Here is a 14915-nt window from a genome sequence, read left to right on the forward strand (position 1 = left end):
AAATACAATTCAATTAAATTTTTTTTCACTTAAGCTTTTATTGAAATTTTATAAACACGGATGTGTATATTTTGTGTATTTGTCTGATTTTTTAATGTTTGAAAAAATCTCAATTCTTTCAACAAAAAGCGAATAAAAAAGAAAAAAAAAATTTTATAAACACATAATCACATAACCCCCCCCCCCAAAAAAAATGAACAAACAAACATTGCTTGGGTACATTACACAACACTACATTCTATTTTACTAGTATTTTAATGGTATTTGTATATCTAATATAGTATTTTTGTAGTTTTTGTATATTGCCAATATTTTTGGGTCTTTTGTGCCATATTTTCATACAGTGTCTTTTTGCTCTGAGTGTTTGCGAATTCTCATTGTTCAGTAACAGTGACAATAAAGATCTAAACCAGTGTCAAGCATTTCACATTTTTTTTAAAGACGTAAACATTTTAATATAATTTCACTTTTTTTGCACTAAAATAAAGAAAGACTTGTCATTATTTGTCAGAGTTGTCATTATTTCTGGGTTCTTCTGTTGTTATTTTACTGGTTCTGATCCACTTTAGGTCATACCGTGGAACCTGAACTTCAATCATTTTCACATCATTGTTTAATATCTTCAGTGTAATTTTTTGCATTTCATAAGTTCATCCCACGGGCCGGATCGGACCCTTTAGGTGGGCTGGTTTTGGCCCACGGGCCGCATGTTTGAAACGCAATGCAAATCATTGAAGTTCAGGTTCCACATTCAGACCCACAGGACCTAAAGTGGATCAGAACCAGTAAAATAACAACAGAAGAACCCAGAAATAATGACAAGTCTTTCTTTGTTTTAGTGCAAAAAAATGAAATTATATTAGAAAATGTTTACATCTTTAAAAAATGTGAAACGTTTGACACTGGTTTGGATCTTAGAGACGTTCTGCACCTGAACGTCTCCAACAAAAACCTGGAGCTCTGACCATGTCTGAAACCCCCTGAACCTGGACTAGAGTCCATCTGAGTCTACCTGAGTTCATCTGAGTCCATCTGGGACCATGTGAGTCCATTTGAGTCCACCTGAGTTCATCTGAGCCCATCTGAGTCCACCTGAGTCCATCTGAGTTCATCTGAGTCACCTGAGTCCACCTGAGTTCATCTGAGTCCACCTGAGTCCATCTGAGTTCATCTGAGTCCACCTGAGTCCATCTGAGTTCATCTGAGTCCGTCTGGGACCATGTGAGTCCATCTGAGTCCACCAGAGTTCATCTGAGTCCACCTGAGTTCATCTGAGCCCATCTGAGTTCATCTGAGTCCACCTGAGTCCATCTGAGCCCATCTGAGTCCACCTGAGTCCATCTGAGTTCATCTGAGTCCACCTGAGTCCATCTGAGTTCATCTGAGTCCACATGAGTCCATGTGAGTTCATCTGAGTCCGTCTAAGTCCATCTGAGTCCATGTGAGTCCGTCTAAGTCCATCTAAGTCCATGTGAGTCCACCGGAACCCATCTTTGTCCATCTGAGCCCACCTGAGTCCATGTGAGTCCATCTGAGCCAATCTGAGTCCACCTAAGCCCTCCTGAGTCCATCTGAGTCCACCTGAGCCCTCCTGAGTCCATCTGAGTCCACCTGAGCCCTCCTGAGTCCATCTGAGTCAACTTGAGTCCATCTGAGTCTATCTGAACCCATCTGAGTCCACATGAGCCCATCTAAGTCTATCTGAGTCCATCTGAGTTCACATGAGCCCATCTGAGTCCATCTGACTCCGTATGAGTCCATGTGAGTCCACCTAAGTCTATCTCAGTCCCGCTGAGTCCATCTCAGTCCATCTGAGTCCGTCTGAGTTCATCTGAGTCCACATGAGTCCATCTGAGTTCATCTGAGTCCGTCTAAGTCCATCTGAGTCCATGTGAGTCCGTCTAAGTCTATGTAAGTCCATGTGAGTCCACCGGAACCCATCTTTGTCCATCTGAGCCCACCTGAGTCCATGTGAGTCCATCTGAGCCAATCTGAGTCCACCTAAGCCCTCCTGAGTCCATCTGAGTCCACCTGAGCCCTCCTGAGTCCATCTGAGTCCACCTGAGCCCTCCTGAGTCCATCTGAGTCAACTTGAGTCCATCTGAGTCTATCTGAACCCATCTGAGTCTACATGAGCCCATCTAAGTCTATCTGAGTCCATCTGAGTTCACATGAGCCCATCTGAGTCCGTCTGAGTCCGTATGAGTCCATGTGAGTCCACCTAAGTCTATCTCAGTCCAGCTGAGTCCATCTCAGTCCAGCTGAGTCCATCTCAGTCCATCTGAGTCCGTCTGAGTCCATCTGAGTCCATGTGAGTCCACCTAAGTCCACCTGGGCGGGTCTGAGCGGTCTTACCTTTGGTCAGGTCGACCAGCTGGAACTTGAAGGGGATCCCGGTGGCCCTGGCGAACAGGAACACGGCCCTGCAGGGCTGGGAGTGCAGGTCCAGGTACAGCTCCATGTGGTCTGGTTCTGACAGTGCTGGCTCAGGCCTCTGTGTCTGCACCGCCGGCGCCTGTTATCCTCCTCGAAGCTCCGCCTCCTTGGACTTTAACGCTCATTGATTCCTAAACGGTGGCGACAGATCAGAGCAAACAGGCCGTCTGACCTTTGACCCCAGCCGGGCCCAACGTTTGGTAAACACTGTCACATTTTAGACTCATTTGGCCTGAATTTAATGAAGCGAACGGTCATTAAGACATTCACACTCGTTTGTTCTGTTCAACGGAACACTTAGAATATACACATACATTCACAGGCATCGCTATGGAAACGAAAAAGTACAGAAAAAAAGAGGAAACACACAAAACCAAATAAAAACATGTACAAATACATCATACTCACATTTATCACCATTTATATTATCCTTCACATTCTGTATTTTTTAGTTAAAACCAGTTATTTTCCCAGTTAATAATTAAAACTGCATTTTACTTATTAAGTTATTTGCATGTATTAATAGGATTAGTGGATCAGAAAATATTAAATATTTTCGACCAGTAGATAAATACATGTACATAATAATGTAATAATACATTACAGGCAAATAACTGGTGTAAAAGGCAGTTTTACGTCAATTATTCAAAGGATGAAATGTACACAAACTGGTAAAATGAGGGGAAAAAAAGAGCAAAATACTTGAAAAATAAGGTAAAAAAAAAACAAAACAAAACTTGAAATATAGCTTAAAAATCAACAAATCCTTCTAAAGTGAAGAGAAAATGAGTAGAATTATCATTTCACTCCATCCAGAACCCTGTATTTATTCTGTTAACCCTCAAAAACCAAAACTATCTACTGATCTAAACTGTTTAATACCTGCTGATCCACTAATCCCATCAATACATGGAAAGAATTGGTGTAAAATACAGTTCTTCATCTTTTCAAGGTCATCAGATATGACCATATTTGGACGTCCAGAGGCTCAGTAGTTACCATGGAAACACTGTCATCTTCTCCAACATTGATTCCCCAGTCAAACCCATGGAGTTGGATCAGTAACAGTGGATGGACACACTGGGTTTATATAAAATAATACATAAAAAATAAATTAAAATGTAAAAAAAATAATAATAAATAATGTGGAAAAAAATAAGACAAAAATGACTGAAATTAAGTAAAAAGGCTAAAATAAAGGTCGCCAGAGATTTGTGATGTTAAAATGGGGTCACGAGACAAAAAAGGATGAAACCACAGATTTACATCTTAGGTTCTGTTCACACTGCAGCCAAATGTGGTCCAAATCTGATTTTTTTCACCCATATGTGACCCATCTGTGAAAGACAGTCTGAACAGCACTAATCTGACCCAGACCACTTTCATATGCGGTCCTAAATCTGACCCGGACCACTTTCATATGTGGCCCTAAATCTGACCCGGACCACTTTCATATGTGGTCCTAAATTTGACCCGGACCACTTTCATATGTGGCCCTAAATCTGACCCGGACCACTTTCATATGTGGCCCTAAATCTGACCCGGACCACTTTCATATGTGGTCCTAAATTTGACCCGGACCACTTTCATATGTGGCCCTAAATCTGACCCGGACCACTTTCATATGTGGCCCTAAATCTGACCCGGACCACTTTCATATGGGTCCTAAATTTGACCCGGACCACTTTCATATGTGGCCCTAAATCTGACCCGGACCACTTTCATATGTGGCCCTAAATCTGATACGTATCTGATATTTTCCAATGTGACTTCAGTCTGAACGTCCAGGTTGCATTTATCTGGTCTTTACGTCATTGAAATGTGACAAACGTCATAATTCTGCGTCCCAGGAGTGTTACTTCTGTAAACACAGTGTGTGTCTGCGTGGTCTCATATTCCATCAGGACCTCTTAGTCCATGTGGGTCACTTCAGGACCTCTTTAGTGCATGTGGGTCACTTCAGGACCTCTTTAGTGCATGTGGGTCACTTCAGGACCTCTTTAGTGCATGTGGATCACAGGGTCACATTCAGTTCAGACTCAAAACTGATAGAAGTCCCATTTAATGTGGAATTTGAACGTACATGCAAAAAATCGGATTTCACCCAAAAATCCGAACTGCTGCATGAACGTAGCCTTAGAGGAAATACGGTTTTACCACGTCCCAGATGAAGTTTTTTTTTTTTTTTAAGGGATAACTGTCATTTTCGTCATTCGTTTTTATTAATGCTCCTAAAACATGGAGGCTGTAAACGGCTGAAGACCGTCGACATCATGACGGTGGACCCGGTTCAGACCCGGTTCAGACCCACTGCTGTCAGTATGGAGTTCATCTGTGGTGTGAACTGGGCTGAAGGTGGGTTTGTTTTTGTCACCTTCAGAGTCTGACGGCGACGGCAGCGTCTTCTTCCTGCACGGACGACGGTACCTGCTGTTGTCCATCTGAAGCTCCGCCTCCACATGACTCACCTGGGCTTTTTTTTTCTGTAAACGTCCGCACACCGACTCCAGGCGAAATCTGAAACATGGACACAGATGGAAGGTTTACCTCTGAGGTGGAGTATTAGACTGCAGATCAACAGGTCTGAGGTTCAGGTCAAGGTTAGAATAGTTTTGGATTTTTCATTCTAGTTTAGTTTTATTTAGTTTGGACTTTTTTTTCTCTAATTCAGTTAGTTTTAATTAGTTTGTAGAGCAGGTTTGCTAGTTTTATTCATTTTCGTTATTTTCTAAATGCTTAGTTTTAGTATTAATTTTAGTTTTGTCGTCTCTTTTCTTTTCTTCTCTGTCTTCATATTCTAATAAATTCCAGACAGGACTGCTGCTTTCTCCCAACTTTAGTCTCCATGTTTCCAGGTAGAGTGGGGACCAGAAGACGACTGGAAACCACAAGTGAACACAAGTGACGGACCCTTAAATACATATGGTACCAGCAGCTAAAACTACTTGAAGAAAATAAAGCGATTTTATATCAATCTGGCATTGACAAAGATGAAAATGAAGGAAATTTGGTCCTGAATTTTTATCATTTTTAGTTAGTTTTGTAAGCACACAATACAGTTTCCGTTAGTTATCATTTTTTTCTTTAATTATAGTTTTTATTTATTTCAGTTAACAAAAATGTTTTTACAATTCTAGTTTTTGTCATTTCGTTAGTTTTCGTTAACGATAATAACCTTGGTTCAAATCCAGACGCAACTTCGGTTGGAATCAGACTTAATTACAGACGCCAAGGGTGGAATCAAACGAGTACAGAAAAATGTCACAGTACGAGGAATTTGAAGAGAGCAAACACCGGAAATTCTGCTGCCTGAGATTTTAATGGAAGGAGATTCTCCGTCCAAACCCAGCTCCTTTAGGGGGTTTTGGGTGATTTTTGGTGTTTTTTACATAAAACAATATGGTTTTTTACATTACAACATGGCATTTAAAGAGTTTAAAAATATGACAGTTATTTGGTATTTCTGTTTACGGTTCAAGCCGATGAAATGCTGAATAAATTAAAAAGTTCCAACATTACTAGGACACTGTGCAGGTCAGGTGCTTCCAGTGAATAAAACCCGTCATGTTGACACACCCCAGTCCCTTTGGTGTCTGTTATCCTGTTAAATATAACCCAAACACAGTGGACACGGGTCCACCTAGTACCCCCTGGTACCACCTGGTACCACCTAGTACCCCCTGGTACCACCTGGTACCACCTGGTACCTCAGAGCGTCGATCTGGGCCTGTAGGTGGCGCTGTTTCTTCTCGTGGGTGATTCTAGGCTCCGTCACCTCTGACCACAGCTTCTCATACAACCTCCACATCTTCTGCACCTCCTGAAGAACGCAACAGGAAGAGTTTAAGGGGAGTTTAAGAAGAGTTTAAGAAGAGTTTAGAGGAGTTTAAGTAGAGTTTATGAAGAGTTTAAGAAGAGTTTAAGTAGAGTTTATGAAGAGTTTAGAAAGTTTAAGTAGAGTTTATGAAGAGTTTAAGAAGAGTTTCAGAGGATTTAAGTAGAGTTTATGAAGAGTTTTGAAGAGTTTAAGCAGAGTTTAAGAAGAGTTTAAGAAGACTTTAAGTAGAGTTTAAGAAGAGTTTAAGTAGAGTTTAAGAAGAGTTTAAGAAGACTTTAAGTAGAGTTTAAGTAGAGTTTAAGAAGAGTTTAAGTAGAGTTTAAGAAGAGTTTAAGAAGACTTTAAGTAGAGTTTAAGTAGAGTTTAAGAAGAGTTTAAGTAGAGTTTACAAGGAGTTTAAAAAGAGTTTAAGTAGAGTTTAAGTGGAGTTTCAGTAGACTTCAGAACAGTGTCAGTAGTTTCAGTAGACTTCAGAACAGTGTCAGTAGTTTCAGTAGACTTCAGAACAGTGTCAGTAGTTTCAGTAGACTTCAGAACAGTTTCATTAGTTTCAGTAGACTTCAGAACAGTGTCAGTAGTTTCAGTAGACTTCAGAACAGTTTCATTAGTTTCAGTAGACTTCAGAACAGTTTCAGTAGTTTCAGTAGACTTCAGAACAGTTTCATTAGTTTCAGTAGACTTCAGAACAGTTTCAGTAGTTTCAGTAGACTTCAGAACAGTTTCAGTAGTTTCAGTAGACTTCAGAACAGTTTCAGTAGTTTCAGTAGACTTCAGAACAGTGTCAGTAGTTTCAGTAGACTTCAGAACAGTTTCATTAGTTTCAGTAGACTTCAGAACAGTGTCAGTAGTTTCAGTAGACTTCAGAACAGTTTCATTAGTTTCAGTAGACTTCAGAACAGTTTCAGTAGTTTCAGTAGACTTCAGAACAGTTTCATTAGTTTCAGTAGACTTCAGAACAGTTTTCAGTAGTTTCAGTAGACTTCAGAACAGTGTCAGTAGTTTCAGTAGACTTCAGACAGTTTCAGTAAACTTTGACCTTCTCTTGGACGCTGTTCTCTTCAGTGGTCGACCTGAGTGTTTCCATCAGCTGGTTCACTTCAGAGGTGGTTCTGCTCTGTTCTCTCCTCAGTCGTCCATCTCCTTTGACAGGACCTTGTTGTCGTCCATCAGAGGTTCTGGACCTTCAAACGCTTCTCATGGTCATTCCTCTTCTTTACCAATCCCCGCGACAGCTCCACTGTTAGCTCGTCCTCTAGTTTCTTCTCCAGCTTCTCCAGGAACCTGAGGGCAAAGTAAGTCAAATGTAAACTGACCCCTGAGGAACTGCAGGTTCTAGATCCTCTGATCCACTTCATCCCTTTACTTTCTTGGTACATTTCAGTTGAATAACCTCTCAGCTGGCATGTCTGTTTGCTGCACATGAAATTTGACACCATGGCAACGTGGCCCTGTTGCTTACCTGTTGCTAGGTAACCCACTTCAATGATGATTCTACGCTTCTGGGTGTTTGTAAGGCTATTGTATTCCAAAATCACTAATATCTCCCAAATATCAGTCCTATCACTTTGCGTTTTCACTAGTCTGTTCTTTGATCAAAAACACACATCAGTATGACAAACTGCAGAAAAACATGAAACAATGAATAAATACAGGGAGATTTTAAATAAGAGGACATTTTTAGAGGAGTGGTGCAACTTCTGGGCAGCAAGAGGATACAAACTTGATCCATTTGTCCCAAATGAGAACATTTATCCCTCTGGATTCTGATAGAGTAAGTCACTTTTTCATTTTGAATATCTGTCAGATGATCTCATACTGATCTTCTACTGGTGGTGGAGTTGGGTTGAACCACCTTCTTCTAATAGATTTCTTGCTGGCTGCTAAAAAAAGAGCCTGTAATAATTTAGTATCCTCCCTCCGTTCTACGTAGTACGGCGACATCACCAAGGTACAGATTTACAAAGTTATAGGTAATATGAACCTTAAAGGCTGATATTAAAATCCTGTGGATACCACTATCGGTGCATCTGGGGACAGTCCCAGACACATGATAGTGATTAGCCTCCTCTGATCCAACACTCAGAAGGACCATTTCTGTGGTGAAGTCAGTATTTAACACTCATCCTTACTCTTTCTTCTCCCAGTTTTGTTTGAACCTCAGGAGAGCAGCTTCTCTTTTGCGTTCCTCCTCGTGAATGAGTCGTCGCTTTTCCAAAGACCTCAGTTTAGCCTGAAGCTCCTCCATCCGCTGGTCGTACGCTGACGCTGAGGAAACACGTAAATTTGAACCGGAGCACACTGAACAACGACAAGGAGTTGAATTTGGGCCCAGTAGTTTTGGTTTTGGGCTCTTTTTGACACCTGTTTAACTCCATACATCAGTTCCATGGATAAAACTCAGTAAAAACACAGTAAAAAAATAAAGGGAAATCACCTCAACAGTGGAAACAACAGGAAAAACAAAAAACTACAAAGAAAACAATGTAAAAAAAAAAAAAAAGTCTATTTTATAATGAGTCGGTCTCACTTGTTGCTCTGTGTTTTACCCCCCATTCCACAGGCAGTGGGGGTTGAACTGAGCATGCTCAGATGTCTATAGACGGACAGACGGACGGACGGACGGATGTAGATAGATAGATAGATAGATAGATAGATAGATAGATAGATAGATAGATAGATAGATAGATAGATAGATAGATAGATAGATAGATATAGATAGATAGACTTTATTGATCCCGAGAGAAATTCCAGTATTCAGCAGCTTTCCATACAGCACAAGAAGACAAAAACCAAACAGACAGAGCAGAACACAACAGTGGGTTCGTATTCAGGCTGACATTAAGGTTAGTGTATTTACTCTGAGAGACACCTGCTAAAGAACTACTGTAAAAGGGCTTCCTGCACAGAACTGTAAATACAGACTTCTGGTTGTATTTACACACTTCAGGGCAGTGATATAAAGTGAAACAGTGATTTAAGTGTAACAGAACAAGGTGTGTAGAAGCCAATAACGAAATAACAACCGATAATGTAATTACGGCCGATAACATAATAAATTTGCCATTTTTACAATGTAATAGGCCAATAACATAATAAAAGTCCTGAACCGATAACATAATCATTTACAGCCGTTATCGTTATAACTTATTATGTCACTGGCCTGGTAAAAAAAAAATTCTTTGCAAATGTAATAACTGAGCCAGTAACGTAATAATATATTAATATTACTGTATTTAAGTTTAATTTATTTGATATAACTGCGATTAAATCTCCCTCTCTCTCTCTCCATGTATTTGTCTGATGAACTTTATGGTCAAAATGATCTTATTATGAGCTTATTGGGTTTTTTTTATCTGCTGACTTGTAGTTTCTGGTTGTTGTGATTTTGTTAGTAAAAATTAAAAACGCTAAAAAAAAAGACCCTGACACTGATCTGAGCACAGTCCACATATCCTCCAGCTGATGCTCTAATCTGTTGAGGTCGACAGAAGCCCTCTGTGTGATCTGTGAGCTGTTGACTTACCCAGCGTTTCATTGTCCAAAGTCCACTCATGGATCTCCTTCTGGACCTCCTCTACCTCTCCTCTGTGCTCCTCCTTCAGGGCTTCTATGACCCAGTCGGAGGCCTCCTTCTGACGCTCCAGCATCTCCTGAAACTCCTGGACCTTCCCTTCTTCTGCAGCCACTTCATGCTGCAGGTACTCTACCATGTCATTTGTGTCCTTTTCCATGGTTCTGCTCTTCATTGTGAGGTATTCGTTCTGTTTCGACAGTTCTTTGAATCTGAGCTGCGATCTGCAGGATGAAGGTGAACACATGAGTAAATAATACTGACGGTTGAACAAAGTGATTTATAGTCATGTATCATGGAGAAAGTTGGCTCTAAACTCACCTAAGAAATCACAATGCATCACAAAACAAAGTGTACGGTGCAGTAATTCAAATGTAATGGGCCACAGATGTGTGTTTTAGAATACATCATCCTGAACCAGCTTGGCCAATTAATTTATGTAGACATGAGGTTTTACACGCAGTCAGCACTGATAGAACTTGGCTCTAATAGTGGCCACTGATTAGGGCACTCAAATGCAATTACTGACTTAATGGAAAATAATGGACTGTATTACACAGCAGCCATTTTCCTCTGACGTTTCACTCGGTAACTGAAGCTCAAATGCTGCTATCAGAAGGGTTACTGTTATACTTCTGTGGACGTGTCATAAAAGCATAGAAAATGTGATTTCACTGGATACTAAAACGGAAATATGTGCACAATAGAATAGAATCACAATAAAAATATGGCATAAAGGATAAAATGTAAAACTAAACTATCTAAAAATATATCTGCATTCACAGGGAAAAATCTAAATTACTCTATAACTGTCCTGTTGTGATACAGAAAGAAAGGTGTAAATGATCTACCTATCCTTCTGTCTTTTCATCTGAGACACTTTGATCATTCATTTACACTTTTCCATTTTATCACGTACGCCAGGACTGTCAAACTCATTTTAGTTCAGGGGCCACATTCAGCCTAATATGATATAAAGTGGGCCGGACCAGTAAAATAATATAAATAATAGGATAAGAACTGATAAATAATGTCTACTCCAAAGTTTTTTTCTATGTTTTTGAGTGAAAATAGTAAAATTCCGTAATGAAAATGTTTACATCTACAAACCGTACTTGAACATAACATGAACAAATATGAACTTGAAAATTCTAAAGAAAAATCAGTGCAGTTTTAACAATATAACGCCTTAGTTTGTCATTTATACATATGCATCACAACTTACAGATCACAGTGGATCTACAAATACACAAAACATTTAGTAACAGGCAGAATATTGGTAAAATTCCACATACTTCTCTTAAGAAATTTCAGGTTATTCCCATTTTTTGTAAAAGGCTAGTCCGTAAATGTAAATATTTTTGTGTAATTTTACTTTTTTTTACACTACAACAAAGAGAAAAAATTTGTAGTTTTCATTATTATAAGTTATTCTGATAGTGCTTTAACTGGTCTGACCCACTTGAGATTGAATTGCCCTAAAATGATTCTAACATCCTTGATTGTTAATATCAACAGTGTAATTTTTGCATTTCACAAGTTCATCCCAGGGGCCGGACTGGACCCTTTGGCGGACTGGTTTTGGCCCCCAGGCCACATGTTTGACACCTGTGGTCTAAATACATGAAAACATTTACATTTACAAAGAGAACATTTGGAGTTGTGAGTATTTATAGGTTATTATGAGATTGAATTGGTCTGAATGTGAAACCTGAACTAAAATGATAATTAATATCTTAGTGTAATTTTTGCATTTCACAAATTCATCCCAGGGCCAGAGTGGACCCTTTGGCGTCCGGATTTGGCCCGGGGCCGCATGTTTGACACCTGTGAGGTACACTATCAGACATTAACATTAGCGAAGGAGGGTTTTATTTCAAATCTTTCCTGTTGTTTGGTTCAAATACAATGTTTACTTGGAAATATTAACTGATATCTAATCAATTTTTCCCTCTGCTGTGTCTTTCAGCCACAGATCGAGAGAGAAGCGGTAAAATGAGAAGAATTTGTTGGATTTTCATGCTTGTTTTTTTAAAGATTATTACTTCTATGTTCACTTCTGGTTTGTTGTTTACTTACTGTGAGTTTGACGTAAAGGTTTCTAATAAATTCAAATTTAAGGAATAATGTTGCTAACGGTTAGTGGTAAATTTTAGCCAGTTTTGTTAAGTATTTCAGGGAGGAGGAAGGATGACATTTCTTCTGTTGGTTGGTAATTAAGCATTTAAAGTTTGTGTATATTATTAGAATTAGCATTGTTAGCCAATATCCAATTAGTTAAATCCACTTAAAAATCAACCTATAATTAGCTAGATGTGTATTAAAGGTGAATGTTTTTTCAAAGTAGTATCTAATAAATCAAAACTGAGCTGGAACAGAAACATTAAAATGTTATTTTAAGCATTTATTTAGAAATCAATCAGAGTGGGATTAAGCTAATGCTAATATGGGCTAATGGTTGGTAACTATGGTAACCATAGCCATAATTAAGCAGCTAAGCTAACGTCCCTACATTTTTATGTTTTAATATCTGTTTTTTGTCTTATGTTCCTCATTTTACTCTAGAAAACCAAATTTTCCCTCTGCTGTGTTTTTCAGTTGCAGATTGAAAGAGAAGCAGTAAAATGAGAAGAATTTGTTGGATTTTAATACTAGTTTTTTAAGAGACATGTTACTTCTATGTTCACTTCTCGGTTTGTTGTTTACTTACAGTGAGTTTGACGTTAAGGTTTCTAATAAATTCAAATTTAAGGGATAATGTTTTTAACGGTTAGTGGTAAATTTTAGCCAGTTTGTTACATTTTCAGGGAGAAGGAAGGATGACATTTCTTCTGTTGGTTGGTAATTAAGCATTTACAGTCTGTGAATATTATTAGCATTAGCATCGTTAGCCGATATCTAATTAGTTAAATCCACTTAAAAATCAACCTATAATTAGCTAGATGTTCATTAAAGGTGATTTTTTTTAAAAGTAGTATCTAATAAATCAAAACTGAGCTGGGACAGAAACGTTAAAATGTTATTTTAAGCATTTATTTAGTAATCAATTTGAGTGGATTAAGCTAATGCTAATATGGGCTAATGGTGGGTAACTATGGTAACCGTAGCCGTAATTAAGCAGCTAAGCTAACGTCCCTACATTTTTATGTAATATTATGTGTTTTTTTTCTCCAAAGTTCTTAATTTTTCTCTAGAAAACCAAACTAATGCTAAGATGTGTATCTAATAATATCCAGCTGAAGTAAACTCCAGCTAAAGGGGTTTTCTTTGCTTACCTCTCCAGTTCCTGTTGTAAAATCTTGATTTGTGACAAACCCATGGTCTTTCTTTGTCCTCGTCAGCCATAGTCAGGGTTTTTCCTTTTCCCTTTTCTATGTTTGACTTTGTTTGCCTCTTTACACAAAAATCTTCACCAAATGTTTAAAAAAAATTCACTGCCTTTAGAATGAATCGATGCTGCGTTTACATGTCGCTCCGGAACGTTACCTTCAGGGACTCCTCGGAAAATAGAAACGCAACTGAAAAAGGTGCAGCTGTCAGATGGATGCTTCAGTGACATGGTGATGCTTGGAAAACTGGGGAGGAAAAGACTCACCGACATAAGAATATGCTGTATATAATAAAACATCATGTGCTTCAAACAAATCTCTATTTTGTTTAAAGTTCAAAATGTAAAAAAAAAAAAAAAAAAAAAAAAAAAAAAGAGCCAAAAAAGGTTAAGTTTAGAGTCTAGGTTATAGAGTAAAACTGTAAAGGTGAGGTTTTACCATCAACAGCTGATAATAAGTAAAAACGGTTCTAAAAACATTAAATGAGGTTCAACGTTTTACTCACATTCCCTTTTAATGCACATATCTGGACTCTCCCTTATACAGGATGACACAAAAAAAACGGGAACTTTTCAACAATCCAATAAAACCAAGAGTGATGGAAGAAAAATATTTTATTCATAGTAATTGAAACCTTAAAACGTGCCATTTAAGAAACAATGATGGAATTTTCATTTTTAAAAATTCCTTCCTGTAGATGGCGTCCTCCTGTACGAATGCATTCTGGAAATCTGCTGTTGAGATTCCTCATTGACCGCTGCAACATCTCAGCTGGGATACTGGGAATTTCATCCTGAATTCTCTGTTTTAGAGTTCTTGGTTCAGTCGTGTACACTTTACTGTTGAGATAGCCCCACAAGGAAAAATCACAAACGGACAAATCTGGCGATCTAGGGGGCCAGGGAACGTTACCGAATCTGGAGATCACGTTACCGAACAATTCTGGCACAGCCGCCAACGATCGCCGTGCAGTGTGTGATGTCGCTCCATCCTGCTGAAACCAGGTTTCTTGAACGGGTGGAAAATTGTTCAATTCAGGTGTAACGAAGGATTGTAACATCTCCACGTAACGATTCACAGTGACAGTGACTGAGACCCCCTGTTCATTTTCAAAAATCCATGGTTACTAAAGTGGGGGTGTGTTACTGGCTCAAGGTCACTGTCTCACAGTGCTGCACTTGCTCATGTCTGCCAATACGCACTTCAAAATGTCCGTTTTTTTTGGGTCACCCTGTATTTAACACCTTACATTAGTACTGATGCATTTGTAGGAAAAAGTTCTCAACTCAAAGCCTGATATTTACTCAGATCAGGGATGTCCACGTCATGTTAGTTCAGGTTCCACATTCAGCCTCAACCTTCAGATTTGGAGTAAACCAGAAACAATAAAATAGTAACAGAAAAACCTATAAATACTGACAACTGCAAAGTTTTCTCAATGTTTTAGAATGAAAAAAGTGGGTTTTTAAATTATGTATGTATGTATGTATTATCATTATTATTATTATTATTATTATTATTATTATTATTATTAAATTTTTATTTATGTTTTAATTTATTTATTTATTGGTATGATTTCAGAGAAGTTAAGTCCAAACCATCTCTGAGATATTTTGGAAACAAAGAAAACAATTCAACCCAAACTGACCGATGCACTGACATTTATCCCCTCATACAAACCTGTATTCTGCAGGAACAGGACTTCCTTCTTCCACCTTTCCAACAGCTCATCCCTCTGGAA

At 38.7% G+C, this 14915-nt stretch overlaps 1 protein-coding gene across 1 annotated transcript; it reads right to left on the reverse strand.

The window, feature by feature from the left end:
- Window positions 1–7440: 7440 nt before the first annotated feature.
- On the reverse strand, window positions 7441–13403 carry LOC115425545 (vicilin-like seed storage protein At2g18540). The gene is made up of 4 exons (XM_030143172.1): window positions 13332–13403; window positions 9798–10069; window positions 8404–8539; window positions 7441–7555 (listed from the first exon to the last, which is right to left on the reverse strand). Exons 2-4 carry the CDS (start codon window positions 10018–10020, stop codon window positions 7441–7443), a joined length of 474 nt encoding a protein of 157 aa, XP_029999032.1. The 5' UTR covers window positions 10021–10069; window positions 13332–13403.
- Between the last annotated feature and the right edge of the window lie 1512 nt (window positions 13404–14915).

Source organism: Sphaeramia orbicularis, chromosome 9 (assembly GCF_902148855.1).
Source record: "Sphaeramia orbicularis chromosome 9, fSphaOr1.1, whole genome shotgun sequence".
Taxonomy (NCBI): domain Eukaryota; kingdom Metazoa; phylum Chordata; class Actinopteri; order Kurtiformes; family Apogonidae; genus Sphaeramia; species Sphaeramia orbicularis.